The sequence below is a fragment of the Taurulus bubalis genome (assembly GCF_910589615.1).
Source record: "Taurulus bubalis genome assembly, chromosome: 3".
Taxonomy (NCBI): domain Eukaryota; kingdom Metazoa; phylum Chordata; class Actinopteri; order Perciformes; family Cottidae; genus Taurulus; species Taurulus bubalis.
In genome coordinates, this window is record NC_136591.1 from 1,124,744 (window position 1) to 1,142,459 (window position 17,716).

Here is a 17,716-nt window from a genome sequence, read left to right on the forward strand (position 1 = left end):
ACCCTAGAATACTAACGTCTTTAACCCTACAACACTAATGTCTTTAACCCTAGAACACTAACATCTTTAACCCTAGAACACTAACGTCTTTAACCCTAGAATACTAATGTCTTTAACCCTAGAACACTAACGTCTTTAACCCTACAACACTAACATCTTTAACCCTAGAACACTAGCGTGGTTAACCCTAGAACACTAACGTCTTTAACCCTAGAACACTAATGTCTTTAACCTAACCCCCTAACCCTAACCCTACAACACTAACATCTTTAACCCTAGAACACTAACATCTTTAACCCTAGAACACTAACGTCTTTAACCCTACAACACAAACATCTTTAACCCTACAACACTAATGTCTTTAACCCTAGAACACTAACGTCTTTAACCCTAGAATACTAACGTCTTTAACCCTAGAACACTAATGTCTTTAACCCTAGAACACTAACGTCTTTAACCCTACAACACTAATGTCTTTAACCCTAGAACACTAAGGTCTTTAACCCTAGAACACTAATGTCTTTAACCCTAGAACACTAATGTCTTTAACCCTACAACACTAATGTCTTTAACCCTAGAACACTAAGGTCTTTAACCCTAGAACACTAATGTCTTTAACCCTACAACACTAACGTCTTTAACCCTACAACACTAATGTCTTTAACCTAACCCCCTAACCCTAACCCTAGAACACTAACGTCTTTAACCCTAGAACACTAACGTCTTTAACCCTAGAACACTAATGTCTTTAACCCTAGAACACTAACATCTTTAACCCTAGAACACTAACGTCTTTAACCCTAGAACACTAATGTCTTTAACCCTAGAACACTAATGTCTTTAACCCTAGAACACTAACATCTTTAACCCTAGAACACTAACGTCTTTAACCCTACAACACTAACATCTTTAACCCTACAACACTAATGTCTTTAACCCTAGAACACTAACGTCTTTAACCCTAGAACACTAAGGTCTTTAACCCTAGAACACTAATGGCTTTAACCCTAGAACACTAATGTCTTTAACCCTAGAATACAAACGTCTTTAACCCTAGAACACTAATGTCTTTAACCCTAGAACACTAACGTCTTTAACCCTACAACACTAACGTCTTTAACCCTACAACACTAATGTCTTTAACCTAACCCCCTAACCCTAACCCTAGAACACTAACGTCTTTAACCCTAGAACACTAATGTCTTTAACCCTAGAACACTAATGTCTTTAACCTAACCCCCTAACCCTATCCCTACAACACTAACATCTTTAACCCTAGAACACTAACATCTTTAACCCTAGAACACTAACGTCTTTAACCCTAGAACACTAACATCTTTAACCCTACAACACTAATGTCTTTAACCCTAGAACACTAACGTCTTTAACCCTAGAATACTAACGTCTTTAACCCTAGAACACTAATGTCTTAAACCCTAGAACACTAACGTCTTTAACCCTAGAACACTAATGTCTTTAACCCTAGAACACTAAGGTCTTTAACCCTAGAACACTAATGTCTTTAACCCTAGAACACTAATGTCTTTAACCCTAGAATACTAACGTCTTTAACCCTAGAACACTAATGTCTTTAACCCTAGAACACTAACGTCTTTAACCCTACAACACTAACGTCTTTAACCCTAGAACACTAATGTCTTTAACCCTAGAACACTAAGGTCTTTAACCCTAGAACACTAATGTCTTTAACCCTAGAACACTAATGTCTTTAACCCTAGAATACTAACGTCTTTAACCCTAGAACACTAATGTCTTTAACCCTAGAACACTAACATCTTTAACCCTACAACACTAATGTCTTTAACCCTACAACACTAATGTCTTTAACCCTAGAACACTAATGTCTTTAACCCTAGAATACTAACGTCTTTAACCCTAGAACACTAATGTCTTTAACCCTAGAACACTAACATCTTTAACCCTACAACACTAACGTCTTTAACCCTACAACACTAATGTCTTTAACCTAACCCCCTAACCCTAACCCTAGAACACTAACGTCTTTAACCCTAGAACACTAACGTATTTAACCCTAGAACACTAATGTCTTTAACCCTAGAACACTAACATCTTTAACCCTAGAACACTAACGTCTTTAACCCTAGAACACTAACATCTTTAACCCTAGAACACTAACATCTTTAACCCTAGAACACTAACATCTTTAACCCTAGAACACTAACGTCTTTAACCCTACAACACTAACATCTTTAACCCTACAACACTAATGTCTTTAACCCTACAACACTAACGTCTTTAACCCTAGAACACTAATGTCTTTAACCTAACCCCCTAACCCTAACCCTAGAACACTAACGTCTTTAACCCTAGAACACTAACGTCTTTAACCCTAGAACACTAATGTCTTTAACCCTAGAACACTAACATCTTTAACCCTAGAACACTAACGTCTTTAACCCTAGAACACTAATGTCTTTAACCCTAGAACACTAATGTCTTTAACCCTAGAACACTAACATCTTTAACCCTAGAACACTAACGTCTTTAACCCTACAACACTAGCATCTTTAACCCTACAACACTAATGTCTTTAACCCTAGAACACTAACGTCTTTAACCCTAGAACACTAAGGTCTTTAACCCTAGAACACTAATGGCTTTAACCCTAGAACACTAATGTCTTTAACCCTAGAATACAAACGTCTTTAACCCTAGAACACTAATGTCTTTAACCCTAGAACACTAACGTCTTTAACCCTACAACACTAACGTCTTTAACCCTACAACACTAATGTCTTTAACCTAACCCCCTAACCCTAACCCTAGAACACTAACGTCTTTAACCCTAGAACACTAATGTCTTTAACCCTAGAACACTAATGTCTTTAACCTAACCCCCTAACCCTAACCCTACAACACTAACATCTTTAACCCTAGAACACTAACATCTTTAACCCTAGAACACTAACGTCTTTAACCCTAGAACACTAACATCTTTAACCCTACAACACTAATGTCTTTAACCCTAGAACACTAACGTCTTTAACCCTAGAATACTAACGTCTTTAACCCTAGAACACTAATGTCTTAAACCCTAGAACACTAACGTCTTTAACCCTAGAACACTAATGTCTTTAACCCTAGAACACTAAGGTCTTTAACCCTAGAACACTAATGTCTTTAACCCTAGAACACTAATGTCTTTAACCCTAGAATACTAACGTCTTTAACCCTACAACACTAACGTCTTTAACCCTAGAACACTACTGTCTTTAACCCTAGAACACTAAGGTCTTTAACCCTAGAATACTAACGTCTTTAACCCTAGAACACTAATGTCTTTAACCCTAGAACACTAACATCTTTAACCCTACAACACTAACGTCTTTAACCCTAGAACACTAATGTCTTTAACCCTAGAATACTAACGTCTTTAACTCTAGAACACTAATGTCTTTAACCCTAGAACACTAACATATTTAACCCTAGAACACTAAGGTCTTTAACCCTAGAACACTAACGTCTTTAACCCTAGAACACTAATGTCTTTAACCTAACCCCCTAACCCTAGAACACTAATGTCTTTAACCCTAGAACACTAATGTCTTTAACCCTAGAACACTAATGTCTTTAACCCTAGAACACTAATGTCTTCAACCCTAGAACACTAACGTCTTTAACCCTAGAACACTAACGTCTTTAACCCTAGAACACTAATGTCTTTAACCTAACCCCCTAACCCTAACCCTAGAACACTAACGTCTTTAACCCTAGAACACTAACATCTTTAACCCTAGAACACTAACGTCTTTAACCCTAGAACACTAATGTCTTTAACCTAACCCCCTAACCCTAACCCTACAACACTAACGTCTTTAACCCTAGAACACTAACGTCTTAAACGCTAGAACACTAACATCTTTAACCCTAGAACACTAACGTCTTTAACCCTAGAACACTAACATCTTTAACCCTACAACACTAATGTCTTTAACCCTACAACACTAATGTCTTTAACCCTAGAACACTAACGTCTTTAACCCTAGAATACTAACGTCTTTAACCCTAGAACACTAATGTCTTTAACCCTAGAACACTAATGTCTTTAACCCTAGAACACTAACGTCTTTAACCCTACAACACTAATGTCTTTAACCTAACCCCCTAACCCTAACCCTAGAACACTAACGTCTTTAACCCTAGAACACTAATGTCTTTAACCCTACAACACTAATGTCTTTAACCCTACAACACTAATGTCTTTAACCCTAGAACACTAACGTCTTTAACCCTAGAATACTAACGTCTTTAACCCTAGAACACTAATGTCTTTAACCCTAGAACACTAATGTCTTTAACCCTAGAACACTAACGTCTTTAACCCTAGAATACTAACGTCTTTAACCCTACAACACTAATGTCTTTAACCTAACCCCCTAACCCTAACCCTAGAACACTAACGTCTTTAACCCTAGAACACTAATGTCTTTAACCCTAGAACACTAACGTCTTTAACCCTAGAACACTAATGTCTTTAACCTAACCCCCTAACCCTAACCCTACAACACTAACGTCTTTAACCCTAGAACACTAACGTCTTTAACCCTAGAACACTAATGTCTTTAACCCTACAACACTAATGTCTTTAACCCTACAACACTAATGTCTTTAACCCTAGAACACTAACGTCTTTAACCCTAGAATACTAACGTCGTTAACCCTAGAACACTAATGTCTTTAACCCTAGAATACTAACGTCTTTAACCCTAGAATACTAATGTCTTTAACCCTAGAACACTAATGTCTTTAACCCTAGAACACTAACGTCTTTAACCCTACAACACTAACATCTTTAACCCTACAACACTAATGTCTTTAACCTAACCCCCTAACCCTAACCCTAGAACACTAACGTCTTTAACCCTACAACACTAATGTCTTTAACCTAACCCCCTAACCCTAACCCTAGAACACTAACGTCTTTAACCCTACAACACTAATGTCTTTAACCTAACCCCCTAACCCTAGAACACTAATGTCTTTAACCCTAGAACACTGATGTCTTTAACCCTAGAATACTAACGTCTTTAACCCTACAACACTAATGTCTTTAACCTAACCCCCTAACCCTAGAACACTAATGTCTTTAACCCTAGAACACTAATGTCTTTAACCCTAGAACACTAACGTCTTTAACCCTAGAACACTGATGTCTTTAACCCTAGAATACTAACGTCTTTAACCCTAGAACACTAATGTCTTTAACCCTAGAACACTAACGTCTTTAACCCTAGAACACTAATGTCTTTAACCCTAGAATACTAACGTCTTTAACCCTAGAATACTAACGTCTTTAACCCTAGAACACTAACGTCTTTAACCCTAGAACACTAACATCTTTAACCGTAGAACACTAGTGTCTTTAACCCTAGAACACCTTCTTATTGAAGGTGGGCGTGTTTTATTGAATGTAGGCGTGTCTTATTTTAGGTGGCCGTGTCTTCCTGCCCCAATCCCTGTTTTTTTCAACAGCAAAATGACATCAAGAGCACTGTGGGAATCCTAAAACGAAGAACAATCGTAGGCATGGAAACAAACTGGTGGCAGCTCCCTGCCGCTGGAATGTTACTATGTCTTCCTCATTCACCCTCCTTTTTTCCTACTCCCTCCCTCCCTCCTTACTTGTAGATCCCCTTTCCCTTTTGGCTTTCTTGTTCTCTGTCCTCCCTCCCTCCCTCGGCATCCCTCTTGCGTCTTGTCTCAGTCAGTCATTTCTCAGAATCAACTCTTGAATACCAGTAAACCCCTTCTCCCTCCATGCACCCCCACACCTATAACACTGTCACTACTGTTTGTGCTAGCATGGGATCGAAGGCTTCTCAGCCGGTTCATTTGACCCCGTCTGTGCTGTCAGAGGGAGTTGCATTACGGGTATTACGCACTCATGACTATTATTTTCTTCACCTGTCTTCCACTGTCAGTGGAGAGGGTGGAAAAGGGGCAGAAAAAGAGTTGCCTTGCTCAACAATAACATCAGTGATAAGACAAACCGTATTCACCAACTTCTCTTTAAGTAATTCACGTGATGTAAAAGGGCTTTGGTGTTACATCACACATCTCCTAGCAACCACACATGTCCAGTAGAGATTTTGCTGTGAATGTTTAAATACATTTAAAATGGGCCTAAGAATAGGAGGTAGTACCAGTCCCTGGAAAACAATGACACATTTATGATGGCAGAAGGGAAGGAAACTAAAGTGTTTTCTTCAACTCAAACAGAAAAAGAGAGAATTAAATCCTTCAAATAGTTATTCCCAAAGTATGTTGATAAAAAGTGCAGAATTTTTAAGAAATATAAAATTCTGTTAATACCCTGTTAAAGACTAAATGACGTGTTAAAGGTTCTCTCTCTATGTACGATCTTCATTGAATTAATACAGCAGTAAACAATTCATTGTTTTACATCATGATAGCTGCTAACAGCTAACGTTACTCGCCATCCTCCCGATTTCAACACGGATTTATTGTTCACTATGTCGAACTATCAGGGAAAAGGTTCTGTGGTTCCGGGAACGAAGGTACACTCGTAGTCTCAAGTCCTGATCCCGGGCACATGGGACCTGTTGTGAGAGTACCGTCACATTATCTTGAATTTCCAACCGAGGACATCCCACTGGCTAGCTCATGGCCGCCGCTCTCCACTGTGCCCATACGGCGCTTACAGCTGATAACGCCGTCCAGACCATCACTGGCATTAGTGTATTACTGGAAGAACTTGACGTCTTGCTGCCAGTAAAAACAACAACCCTAATTTGGGGATTAGACCTGCTTCTATGTACCTGTCTGCTGATAAAAGGATGAGAGGGATTACCAGCCGTCCAAGTGGCAATCCTAAAAACAATCCACCGCCCATTCATGAGTTAATGCCATTATACAACACCAATCCCATTAGCAGCAGGACACGGGCACACAGCAAAGGGAGGCGATGGTGGCCACAATAATAATCAATAGCAGTTAATGATGCACTAATATCGACTGACCATGACAGTTTGTTCCCATGTCTGAGAAGCACTGACCCTGCTGTTGGGACAATCCTAATTGCACTTTTCACATATCAACAGATTTGTTCGGCTGTGAATAGTTAGCTCATCCCAATCATTTCTCCTTTTTTCTTCAAATTATTCCTGCACTGGAAGCCTAAATCTGATTACAATTGCCCTCGTTTGACCTTAATCAATGGGCTCATCTGCTGTGAGATAACGAGGTGGAGCACAGTTGTGCTACAGCATAGCGGAAGCAGTACAGGTGGATGCACTTTGTTTAGGGAATACATCAATAATTATTTAAACCAAAGTTCCATCATGTTTTCTACGTGTTCTTTTATGTTTCCCTGTGCCATTTTCTTCTACAATGGTTGAATTGCGCCTGACTGGAGAATAACACCCGCTGTTTATCTTGAAGAACTCATAATATTTGCAAAATAGTAGTGGATTTTCTTTTTAGCCATTATCAGAAAATTCGGTTCAAACCTGCTTAACATTTGGATAGAAACCTGACTATTGACAACCATCAAACTTGTAATGAGCATGTTGCATACTGTACAGAGGACAGATGCAACTCAATTCCTTGTCCAGGCATTGGTCATCTCTTGCCTGGACAGCAGCAGGGCTGCCAGCATGCATATGGTCCAAAACGTTCAAGTCACTAAATGTCCATCTATAGAGCGACGGGCACCTAATTGTACTCCATCCATCATTTAAGGTCATTCACCTTCTCATTCACCACTATAAAGAAGTGAATGTCCGCTTGATTATTGCCTCAAAAATGTTTGGCTTCAGTTTGGTGTTCACTGGGTGGACACCCGAGGATGGAGGATGTCAGCAGACGACCGAGATCACTGGGTGGAGGTTATTCTTCGTTCTGTTTATGGTCCAGAATGCCTGCATGCATTAAAGCATTAGGATTCCCTCTCGTGATGCCGTCTATTTCCATCGTCTGGGTTCAGCAAATCTCTGATGTAAGTTAATTTAATATCCTCTCTCTCTCTCTCTCTCTCTCTCTCTCTCTCTCTCTCTCTCTCTCTCTCTCTCTCTCTCTCTCTCCATATCATACCTCTCCACTATCTTGTCTCTTGGCTCTCTCTCTGTTCTCTCTCATCTCTCTTCCTCTATCTTCGTCTCCATCGATCCCTCTGTCTCTCATCACAGGCACCTACAGCCAGTCAGCAGCCATTCAGCTGAGGGGAAACTCGGGTGAGGAAGACCACCATGCAGAGGGGCTACTCCTCAGCCGGCCTGGCACTCCCACCCCACCAAATCGCGATCCACCGCGGATTTCACAGCTCCCAACTCACAAGCAACTCATGGACCTCGAGCAACCACGCGGGCAACCCAACTCTGACCCTGTGCCAAGCCCCAACCAGAGGGCGGTGGAGGGTCTGGAGGGCGTAGAGGTCGTCAGGGTTGGCGTTAGCAAGGTGGCCGGGCAGGGGAGCGGAGGTGGTGGAAGTGGGGTCTCCAGCTACTACAGGCCCACTCGCAGGGGGTCCCCGAGGCCGAGCACCAACGATCACTTTGACATCAACGAGCACCTCCCATGGATGATAGTGCTGCTGCTCCTGCTGGTGCTGGTGGTGATCGTGATCTGTAGCGTGAAGCGGAGCTCTCGCGTACTGAAGAAAGGCCCCATGCAGGACCCGAGCAGCATCATCGAGAAGGCAATTCAGAAGAAAGCAACTGCACCTCGAACGCAGATCAAAGAGAAGTGGATCTACTACTCCAACGGACAGGGTAAGCCGGCTGTATCTTTGATTTCCACAAGAGTGATTGATTGAAAGAGTGCATGAGAATGCTTTGGTAAAAAGCCTCGAGAAGAGAAGAGATTCAAAGTCTCAAGACTCAATCAGTCATTCGAAGCTTGTTTTCTCAATGGAGTGACAAATGAAGCTGTGCTCATCCAATATGTAGAGGATTCTATACATTCCCTTCCAGACTCAAGTATACTTAGGGCAGTGAGTTAGATTTGGCTCAACTCGGTATCCATTGGCGAAGAGTCTGACGAGGGTTCAGCCGAGGATTTACATTCCCATAAGCAACTTGAGATGCGTGAATGGAGTTGGAGTTGAGAGGCCACGTGTATGACCGGATAGTTGCACCAGTGGCCAGTTAACAAGCCAATTCTAAGCTATTGAAAAGAAAAATCGTCGTCAGACGATAGCCGATCGGTTCCAAGCCAGTAGCCAATGCTTTCTTCCTCTTCCTCTCTACAAGACCGCTTACATGAATTCAACCAAATCTCACGAGTGAGATTGTGTTTCATCGACGACTTTATATACTGGATAAACATGGTCATTCCCTCAATAATTTTTTAAATGTCAATAATCAAACAATGCAATAGCGTTCTGACGTCTCCATTAATATGCAAGGCATATGCCCTCAAAGAACACGCTGTAGCAGAACCCTGCCAGGATGTTATGTAATCTCAGGACTGGTGGTTCTACATGCGCAGCTGGCATGGGCCCAGTCAGGTGTGGTGACGCACTTTGTTCCCGAGCCGTGTCGGACCATCGGTTGATGCGATCGAGCCACTGTGGGTTTCTGATCAAATCAATTGTGCCCCGCAGCTCATGGCGGGGAGAGCAGTGGTTACACAAGCAAGGACGTGACCTGTTGTAGTACCAGCCTGCTGCCACTACCATCCAACCCCAACTCATCACTGCTCTCAGTTCTCCAATTTCATCTTGGTTTCTATTTCTTCCCCTCACCTCTTGTTTTAACTCCTTGTTCTTAGTTGCTTCTCTCTTCCTTTGTCATTTCTTTGTACCTTTATTTCCGCACATTTTCTCTTCCCGTTTTGTTCTTGTTCTTACTCTTATGTTTCACACACTAAGCTTTATTTTTGACCTCTTCCTCTCTCCAGCTTTCTTACATCCTCTATTTGCCATATTTAGCTTCCTTTGTCTGATGCTTGATTTGGACATTTTTTATTTCTCTCCTCTATATTGCTAGTGTTACACCCCCCCAGACACACACTCCTCTTTCATGTCCGTCTGTTGACACTGTGGCTTTCAACAGGTAGAGTACATTTTGCCCCACAGCTGAGGTCTTGATTTCGATCAGAGAGAAAGACCCAAACCCAGGGGACACCTCCTGCCTGAGACACTCGACGCTCCACTTTGAAACTCTGTATGTGTGTGTGTGTGTATGTGTGTGTGTTTGTGTGTTTGTGTGTGCGTTTGTTAAAGCCGAGCCACCCGCCACCCTCTCTCTGCTCCCTCTGCCTGGCCACAGAGAACTGGAATAATCTGGTTTCAGCTGCATCAGGGTTGTTGTTTGGTTGGCAAGGCACATTAGTGGGTCAAGCGGGTCTCTTCCAGGACGACAAAGAGAGATATATGGACAGAGGGAAATGAACAGAGAGTGAGAGAGATGGTGCGACAGTGGTGTGCGTTTATGTAGGAGGTGGGAGTTGTGAGTTCGACAGAGGGAAATGTTGTATTGTACCGTTGCTGACTCACCACACTGGGGTTTCCTTGCCGTTACCTAGCAGCCCTTGTCAGCCCAGATAATGAAGATGCCTGACAAAGAGAGAAATTAGTTTGACGCCATAAGAGATAAAGTGCAGGTTTTCACCAACCCACAAACTGCATATCTCAAGTTACTGTATGTTAAATGCAAATGCCTGAAGAAATGATTTCCCTGAAAGCTGCACTGCTTATTATTCTTATCTTAACAGTGGATGAATTGACTATATTTGAAATGGGACAACCCACAGAGAATTGTAATTCAACTGCGCAGTTCCTCTCAGCTTCACATAGCGTTTTAGCATCTCTCAGCTCAATGTTTGGGTTTTCACGGCCAACTTTAATGTTTCGGTTCACTCTCACTTCTCTCATGAACTTATTCTCTAGTAATGAAACCAATAGTATTCCGACGGTACGCTTCCCACCCAGAATCAAACGGCTGATGAATTTAACAACTAGCTGGTGAACATAATGGAGCATTTAGCAGCACTTAGCAGCTAAAGAGCCAGAGGTTGGTGGAGACCAAAACAGAGCCGAAAAGACAGTGAATAAGGTTGAAAGAAACTTCAATTGAATGATGGATAATTATTCTGTATGTGTAATTTTACAATGTGATAATCATAGACTGTATTGAAGAAGTGGCATTCATCGTGACATCACCCATCGGTTTGTGGACTTCTGTTTGGCATTTTGGACGTCGCCATCTTGTTTCTTTGCAACCGGAAGTGACAACAGAGGGTTGACAAAGAAATGCTGAATGAGGCATTTTTAGAGAAACTAAATGCAACAGTTACTATTCATGAACGTTAAACACACTGTGAAAGGGTTAAAGTTCAAAGACGAAAACACAGACAACGCCGTGGTAAATCACAAGGTAGCCATCAATGCTCCTTTAATGTTTTGACCCAAAAACTTAAAGCAATGTTATTTTCTGAAAAAAAGATGCAGATAATCAAAGATATCATCAAAGTTATCAAACCATAAGTGGGATAATTGACAGGATCAACCAAATCACAACATTGCCATCAGAGGCCAATTGGCTTCTACTGTGGACAGAGTAGGTCCATTGTCATTGCCTTCCAAAGCTGCTTATGCCCGACAGAAAAACCATGTATTTATTATAAATATATTTTATATGCTACCACTACAGTTAGAGTGTGGTTAAGCTTAGGCTGCTGAACTGTCATGGTTAGAGAAAGACATTGGTCGTCGTTAAAAGAAACCAATGTTGACTGTTGGTAGGAGATTGAAATGGTGGTTTTCAGACAGAACAGATTTTCTTTAAATTAGATCGATACAATACTTTTTTATACTCATAATGAGATTAGACCCACAGCTCAAATACACCGACAAAGATAATGACGCTCATGCTCATCACCTCGTACTTAGTAGTGGTGTCGTTGAGAGAGATGTGGAACCCAGACGATATTTCCTGGGAAACACTCATAGTATTTTTACCTTCATGCTGCCACTCGGGGTCAATAATTGTGGAAACATGTCGAGCTGAAACCCATCTCTGTGTGAGGATCAGTAATGACGCCCGAATGGCATTTAAAGACAGATTTTTAAACTTTGTACATTTTTAAGTGTGTTTGTTTGTTGGGCTCATGATTGGATGAGTAATTCTACGCCCATGTGAATGCATTTACGTGGAGATGTATGTCTGCACATGCAACTCAAATAGCCATTTTACACCACTGTTTACTCTCTGGAGCATAAAACAAAACAGCTTCTTAATCCTTCCAAGGTGCGTGGCTGGCTCCCCTTGAAGGTTGTAATGCCCCTTTACTAGAGCAGTTAAAACTCTCAGGCAATAAAGGAACAGAAAGAAAGGGAAACGTCAAAGCACCGATCACACACATACAACACTTGGCGTTTGCTCTGAGGAAGTCAGGACGTAGTGAAAAGTGCTACTCCTCCACAGCACGGCCAAACAGGGCTTTCCAGGGCCACGGGCCAGATTGTTATTGCGCAAGATCTGAACAACCTATTTGTTTATCTGGAAACAAGGGCACAAAAGTCAAATTAAGCAAAAGGGAATCACAAAAATGTTGTATAAAGGTTAGCATGAGGCTACAGTAATCTGACCTTGTTGCCCAACATGATTTTGTCCTCAAACAGATGTGCCATGTTGTGACTTACAGTGTTGATCTGTAGCTATTTTGCCATACGACAGACGATGATGCCCACTTTACGCAGTGGTTGGCCAGGTGTGCAGAGGGGACGAAGTAGGCTGGATTCAATGCCTTCAGGGAGAGGCGGTCCAAAAGAGGGCTCCCCGATCCCCATTTATTTCTCTCGTCAAAGACCGCAAAGACATGCAACACACGTTTTTTGGAGAACGAGGAGGCAATAAGACGCAGCCAAGAGGAGGCTCTGACCGCAAGAACAGAATCAGTATAAACAGATTGTCCCGAAGCTAAAGGAACCTTGAATGCACCATACTGGTGGTTTTACATCTCAGTATGAGATTAGAATCCAATGTAGTACACATTTTATCGGTCTTATTTTTTGGTCAAAGTTACTTTTGGTGGCTTGGTAATGCAATTCAAGCAGGAACTGCTTTGATAGCCCTTGTTGTTGGTGTATTCAGACACGCTGGGGAATAAGACGTTTTGGATTGTCCGAAATTAAAACCTAGAAGTTAAGTAGTAAGTAAAGGTGTACACAACTGGAATTTGGTTCCGATTAGCCTTGAATTCTCATTAATAGAAGATAAAGATACAGCAATAACATGCAATTCCATCTTTTATTTCAGGTTTGAAAAGTTGATTTCCACAACTCAGTGAATTGAATTGATCCAATGGCAGTCTTGTAGGTAGCACATCAATGGAAAATGCACTTTGAACCCCTAATGGTCCTTTGAGAGAAGCTCAGATAGAGGCAGGTTTAGATTAGAGATAAGATATTCCTTCATTACTCCTAGAGCTTGGTGTGGTCACCAGGCGTACTATTCACAACATATATTGCCAAAGTCAGTTCAGACCGTGGAGGAAAACATGAAGGAAAACAACATTCTACCTGCCCACCATCCTCCCTCATTAAACATCCACACCGTTAATAATGCCAAGTTCCACATCCAAGCCCAGCGGGGCGCCACATGTTCGAATATACTGCGCTGTGCAGTACCAGGGTGGGCCGAGGCCGCCTGCTCTGGCTTTAGCCTGGGTTTGATCGTGAAGAGTTCGCCTGGTTGGAGGTATACCGCACTTGTTGTGATCCCACAAAGCCACACACACGTTTCACCAATTTAACGTTGTGTGTTTCTGAAAAGTGGAAGGAACGTGAGAGGACTGTGTGATGGGATAAACAGAAGGGCATTTGGGTGCTGACGCACACGGCACCCTGCTTTACATCATGTTGCACACAATAACAAAACGCTGTGTGTGAGCGTGAGACCATTGATTCGGTCCATAGGTTTTTATATTTGTTATTGTTTAATTCAAAACCTGACAACCTCAGTATAATATGGCCGTCAGCAATCTGTGTTCCATCTTTGTCCAACGCATCATATAAATATGGGAAAATGTGATCGTGGGAACACTTATGCTGCAGCTATAAAGAAACAGAAGAAAGGGAGGATAGGATGTTTCCTCTCTCACCAATGTGTCCTATCCGGTCTTAAGTAATGAAATCCTACCTACAACCGTGAATGCCATTCTTCAGTCGGCATGCGCCCTGTCATGCCCGTATCTATGTTTAGAATGGAGGCCGACACCAGACCGCCTGTTGGTGATCGGTATGACCACCGGCAGCCCCGCGCCTCCTGTCGGCCTCTCCAGAGATACATGGTCCAGGAAATGTTACGCGTCACTACACTGTTTGAGTAGCCTTTTAATCATTATATTTCAGTATATAAACACTGAAATATTTTGAATTTCGGACAGGTTGCATGACATTCAGGATTCCTAACTGCCGTAAATTATGACGCTTATGTAAAAGCTAAATTCTTATCCTAAGAAAAGATATTTTTTTGTCCGCCTAAATGCAGTCTGAATACATGCAGATCTTAAATAGCATCCTAAACCGAGAAAAGGAGTTTACAGACTTTGAAAGATTCTGTCATGAGGCAGCGTTGACGAACTGATCCAGAGTCCTGAACCGCATTGCTCCAAACCAAAACCTTCCTCATTGAAAGTTATTTTTCTTAACCCTTTAAGCCCACACCCTAACCATAGCCCCTAATCCTATGTATTGTTTGAGTTGTGTTTAGAGGTTGTACATCGGGATTATATATTATTGTAGCCCCGATTTTTATGTTTAATTTGATACCTAACATGTTTGTTTTTTTTGGGGGGAGGGATTTATACCATGATCTTTTCTTTGATTTTCCTGATATAAAAGGGTCCCCCGATTGCGGAACCCTAGGGCTCAACAGCTTGGAAGCAATTATTGAATGAATATTCTCTTTCTTTTGGGCAGTACCGAACAGTTTGAGACTTCATTTCCTGTCGAGGAATGGCGGAGGCCACAGAGACTGAGGGTGATGAGGAGCATCAAGTGAAGCGATTTGACAAACGAGCCCCGACATTTTCTTCAGTTTTTTTGTCAGATCCATTCATTGCTGTCAGTATGAAATAAAAAAAAATCAACAAATGCGACTAACATATTTTTGAAGCAGATTACCAACCCTGGCTTTACAGATAATGAATAACTGTTGTGCCACTTATCTCCAAAAGACACACAATGTCCACTGGAAAGCTGTTTGAGTGCATAGCTCCCTTCTGACGGCCAACTTCTGATAGTTACCACAGAGGTAAAGAACTACTGCTTCCCTGGTGCAGCAAACACAACAACAACAGACACTTTACTCTTTCGTTTTACTGGACAGATAATCAAGTGGTGTCACAAGAGAAGTCCCTATCACCTAGACCGACAAACAAGACGAGTCATTTCCAACTCACGAGGACACGGCGCTTCGGTGTTACTTCCCAACACAACAAATGTCAACGAAAAATCTGTGACTCATTCTGTGCCGTGTGGCGAAATGACACACCCTCAGGACCGCTAGTCCTGAAGGTGTGTCATGTGTCATGAGCTAGCAGGCAGTGTGTGTGTGTGTGTGTGTGTGTGTGTGTGTGTGTGTGTGTGTGTGTGTGTGTGTGTGTGTGTTCTTCTTCACCTTTGAGTTTTTGAGTGAGGACACTTTGCAAAATGAGGTCAAATGAAGTCGGACTGAACTCCTTAAAAGGGTCTGTCAAAGATCGGGTGTCTGGTTTTGGGTAATTTACTTTCAGAGTACGGGTGAATTGTCAGGTCAGTTTAGCTTCATGACTTGGGTGGAGGGTTGAACAAAGGTTGAGGTTAAATGTTGAGGTTAACCGTGTAGTGATGAGGGTTCAAGTAAAGACCAAGGGTCGAGAAGAGGAGAATGAGCATAACGGTACAGTTGTGTGTGTGTGGCATGTCAGATTCTTGTATACATGACTCTACTTCTCTTGATGTATTCCCTCAGTAAACATTGTAAACATGAGTTTATGTCTCAATCTCTAGTTTCAAGTCTTCTTCAATACAGCATGATGTTCATTTAGTATATTATGGTCATTTAGAGTCAAACAGACCATAAAGCAGGGGACGCTTTAGGGCGGGGCTAAAGGTGATTGACAGGTCAGTACCACAGCGTTTTGCAGTCTGGGAGTTGTCTGTGTTTTTTCCACTTTAACCCCTTTCACAGTGTGTTTTCAGTTCATGAAAGTTAATTGTAACTAATTGTATTTTTGGTGGCCTAAAAATGTCTTATTCAGTTGTACTAAGCTTCTTCCTCTCTTGTCACAAATCAACTAAACGGCGAAAATGCCGAACTGGAGGTTTAAAACGACAATCCACAAACTATAGGTGGACGTCACAGTGACTCCGCCCACTTCTTATAGACAGTCTATGACTCCACAAGAGCCTGAACATTGGGCCCAATGTTTTCTAAGCCGTCCCTCAATGTCCCCAAAGTCTTGGACACGCCCCTGGTCTGTGTAAGCATGTGTGCAGGCTTCACATGCATCCGTCTCCTCTGCCGGCTTCTCTGTGTTATATATATATATATATATATATATATATATATATATATATATATATATATATATATATATATATATAAATATAAATATATAAATATATATATTCACGCACAGCCAGTGTGTGTCTGTCGAGTCATGAATTACCACCACTGGCTTACATCCATGTAATCTCTCTGAATCATCCTGGATTTATGCACTTTGCATGGACATTAATCAGGGATCGACCCGATACCCATCACACGTGGTGGCATTCATTCTGTGCCGATGCTCTGGAAGAGTAGCGGCCACGTAGTAGGACGCACGAGGCTTCAGTGGATTTACAGAAGCAGAACATAATTAAACAAATTAACCACTTTTCTGAGCTTTCCTCCTGCGATTCAAGGCATTAACCAATCATATTAAAAACGTGTGCGACAGTCCTTTACGAGGATCATAAAACAATAACACGAGGCTCTGTGGTCCCGAAGCCGACAGCTTATGCATACACGCATATCAGCAGAGCCTTTTTCTGCGTCACACAAAACTACCGAGGCGAGATATTTTTGCTTGACAAACACGTGAGTCAGCATTTATATTTCCAGCCAAGTTATTGTCGAGTCACGTAACAGTCAGCGAGGAAGTGGAGCAGAGAGAGTCTGAGGTGGGCGAGCTGCTGCACTAATCAGGATGTGTGTGTGTGTGTGTGTGTGTGTGTGTGTGTGTGTGTGTGTGTCACAAGAGATTGTGAATGGCAAGTGTGAAGGTATTTGAGATGCTTGAATTTACTGAGACACACTTGCAGTGAGATGAACAGAAAAGTCCTTTCCAACACATCCTGCATCAATAACTTGGTACAATTGCGCAGTATTTCCATGGCAACTTACACCAGTAATCAGATACCAAGAAATACAAACAAAGCTGTTCCGAACTTCCTCAAAGGCCCCTTTCCTTTGTATTAACCTTATCAATACATAGTGCTGACATGCACCGTGTGTTGAAGCCATGCGAACCAATACAACCTGTAACGTTAACCAGCAGATAACTTGTACTAACCTCACAAGTGTGTTAAGGTTAGCAAACATAAGCTAGCTATGCTAGATTCTTTCAAGTGCTAAATGCAGTCTCTCCTGATGTTCTATGATGTCCATGTTCTATTATTTCAGGTTTGAGCACCAGATAATTTACAGCAAGTGTCAACAAGTCCAGTATTTGTTTTGCGAGT

General features: G+C 41.8%; 1 protein-coding gene across 1 annotated transcript in view; it reads left to right on the plus strand.

Moving 5' to 3' along the window:
* tnfrsf21 (tumor necrosis factor receptor superfamily, member 21) overlaps positions 1 to 17,716 on the plus strand; it is a gene marked incomplete at its 5' end in the record, with an annotated part of 49,645 nt that overhangs the window by 14,584 nt on the left and 17,345 nt on the right. Inside the window, one exon of the mRNA XM_079215136.1 lies at positions 8,190 to 8,771. Coding sequence (XP_079071262.1) covers positions 8,190 to 8,771 — 582 coding nt within the window. The remainder of the gene's footprint in view (positions 1 to 8,189; positions 8,772 to 17,716) is intronic.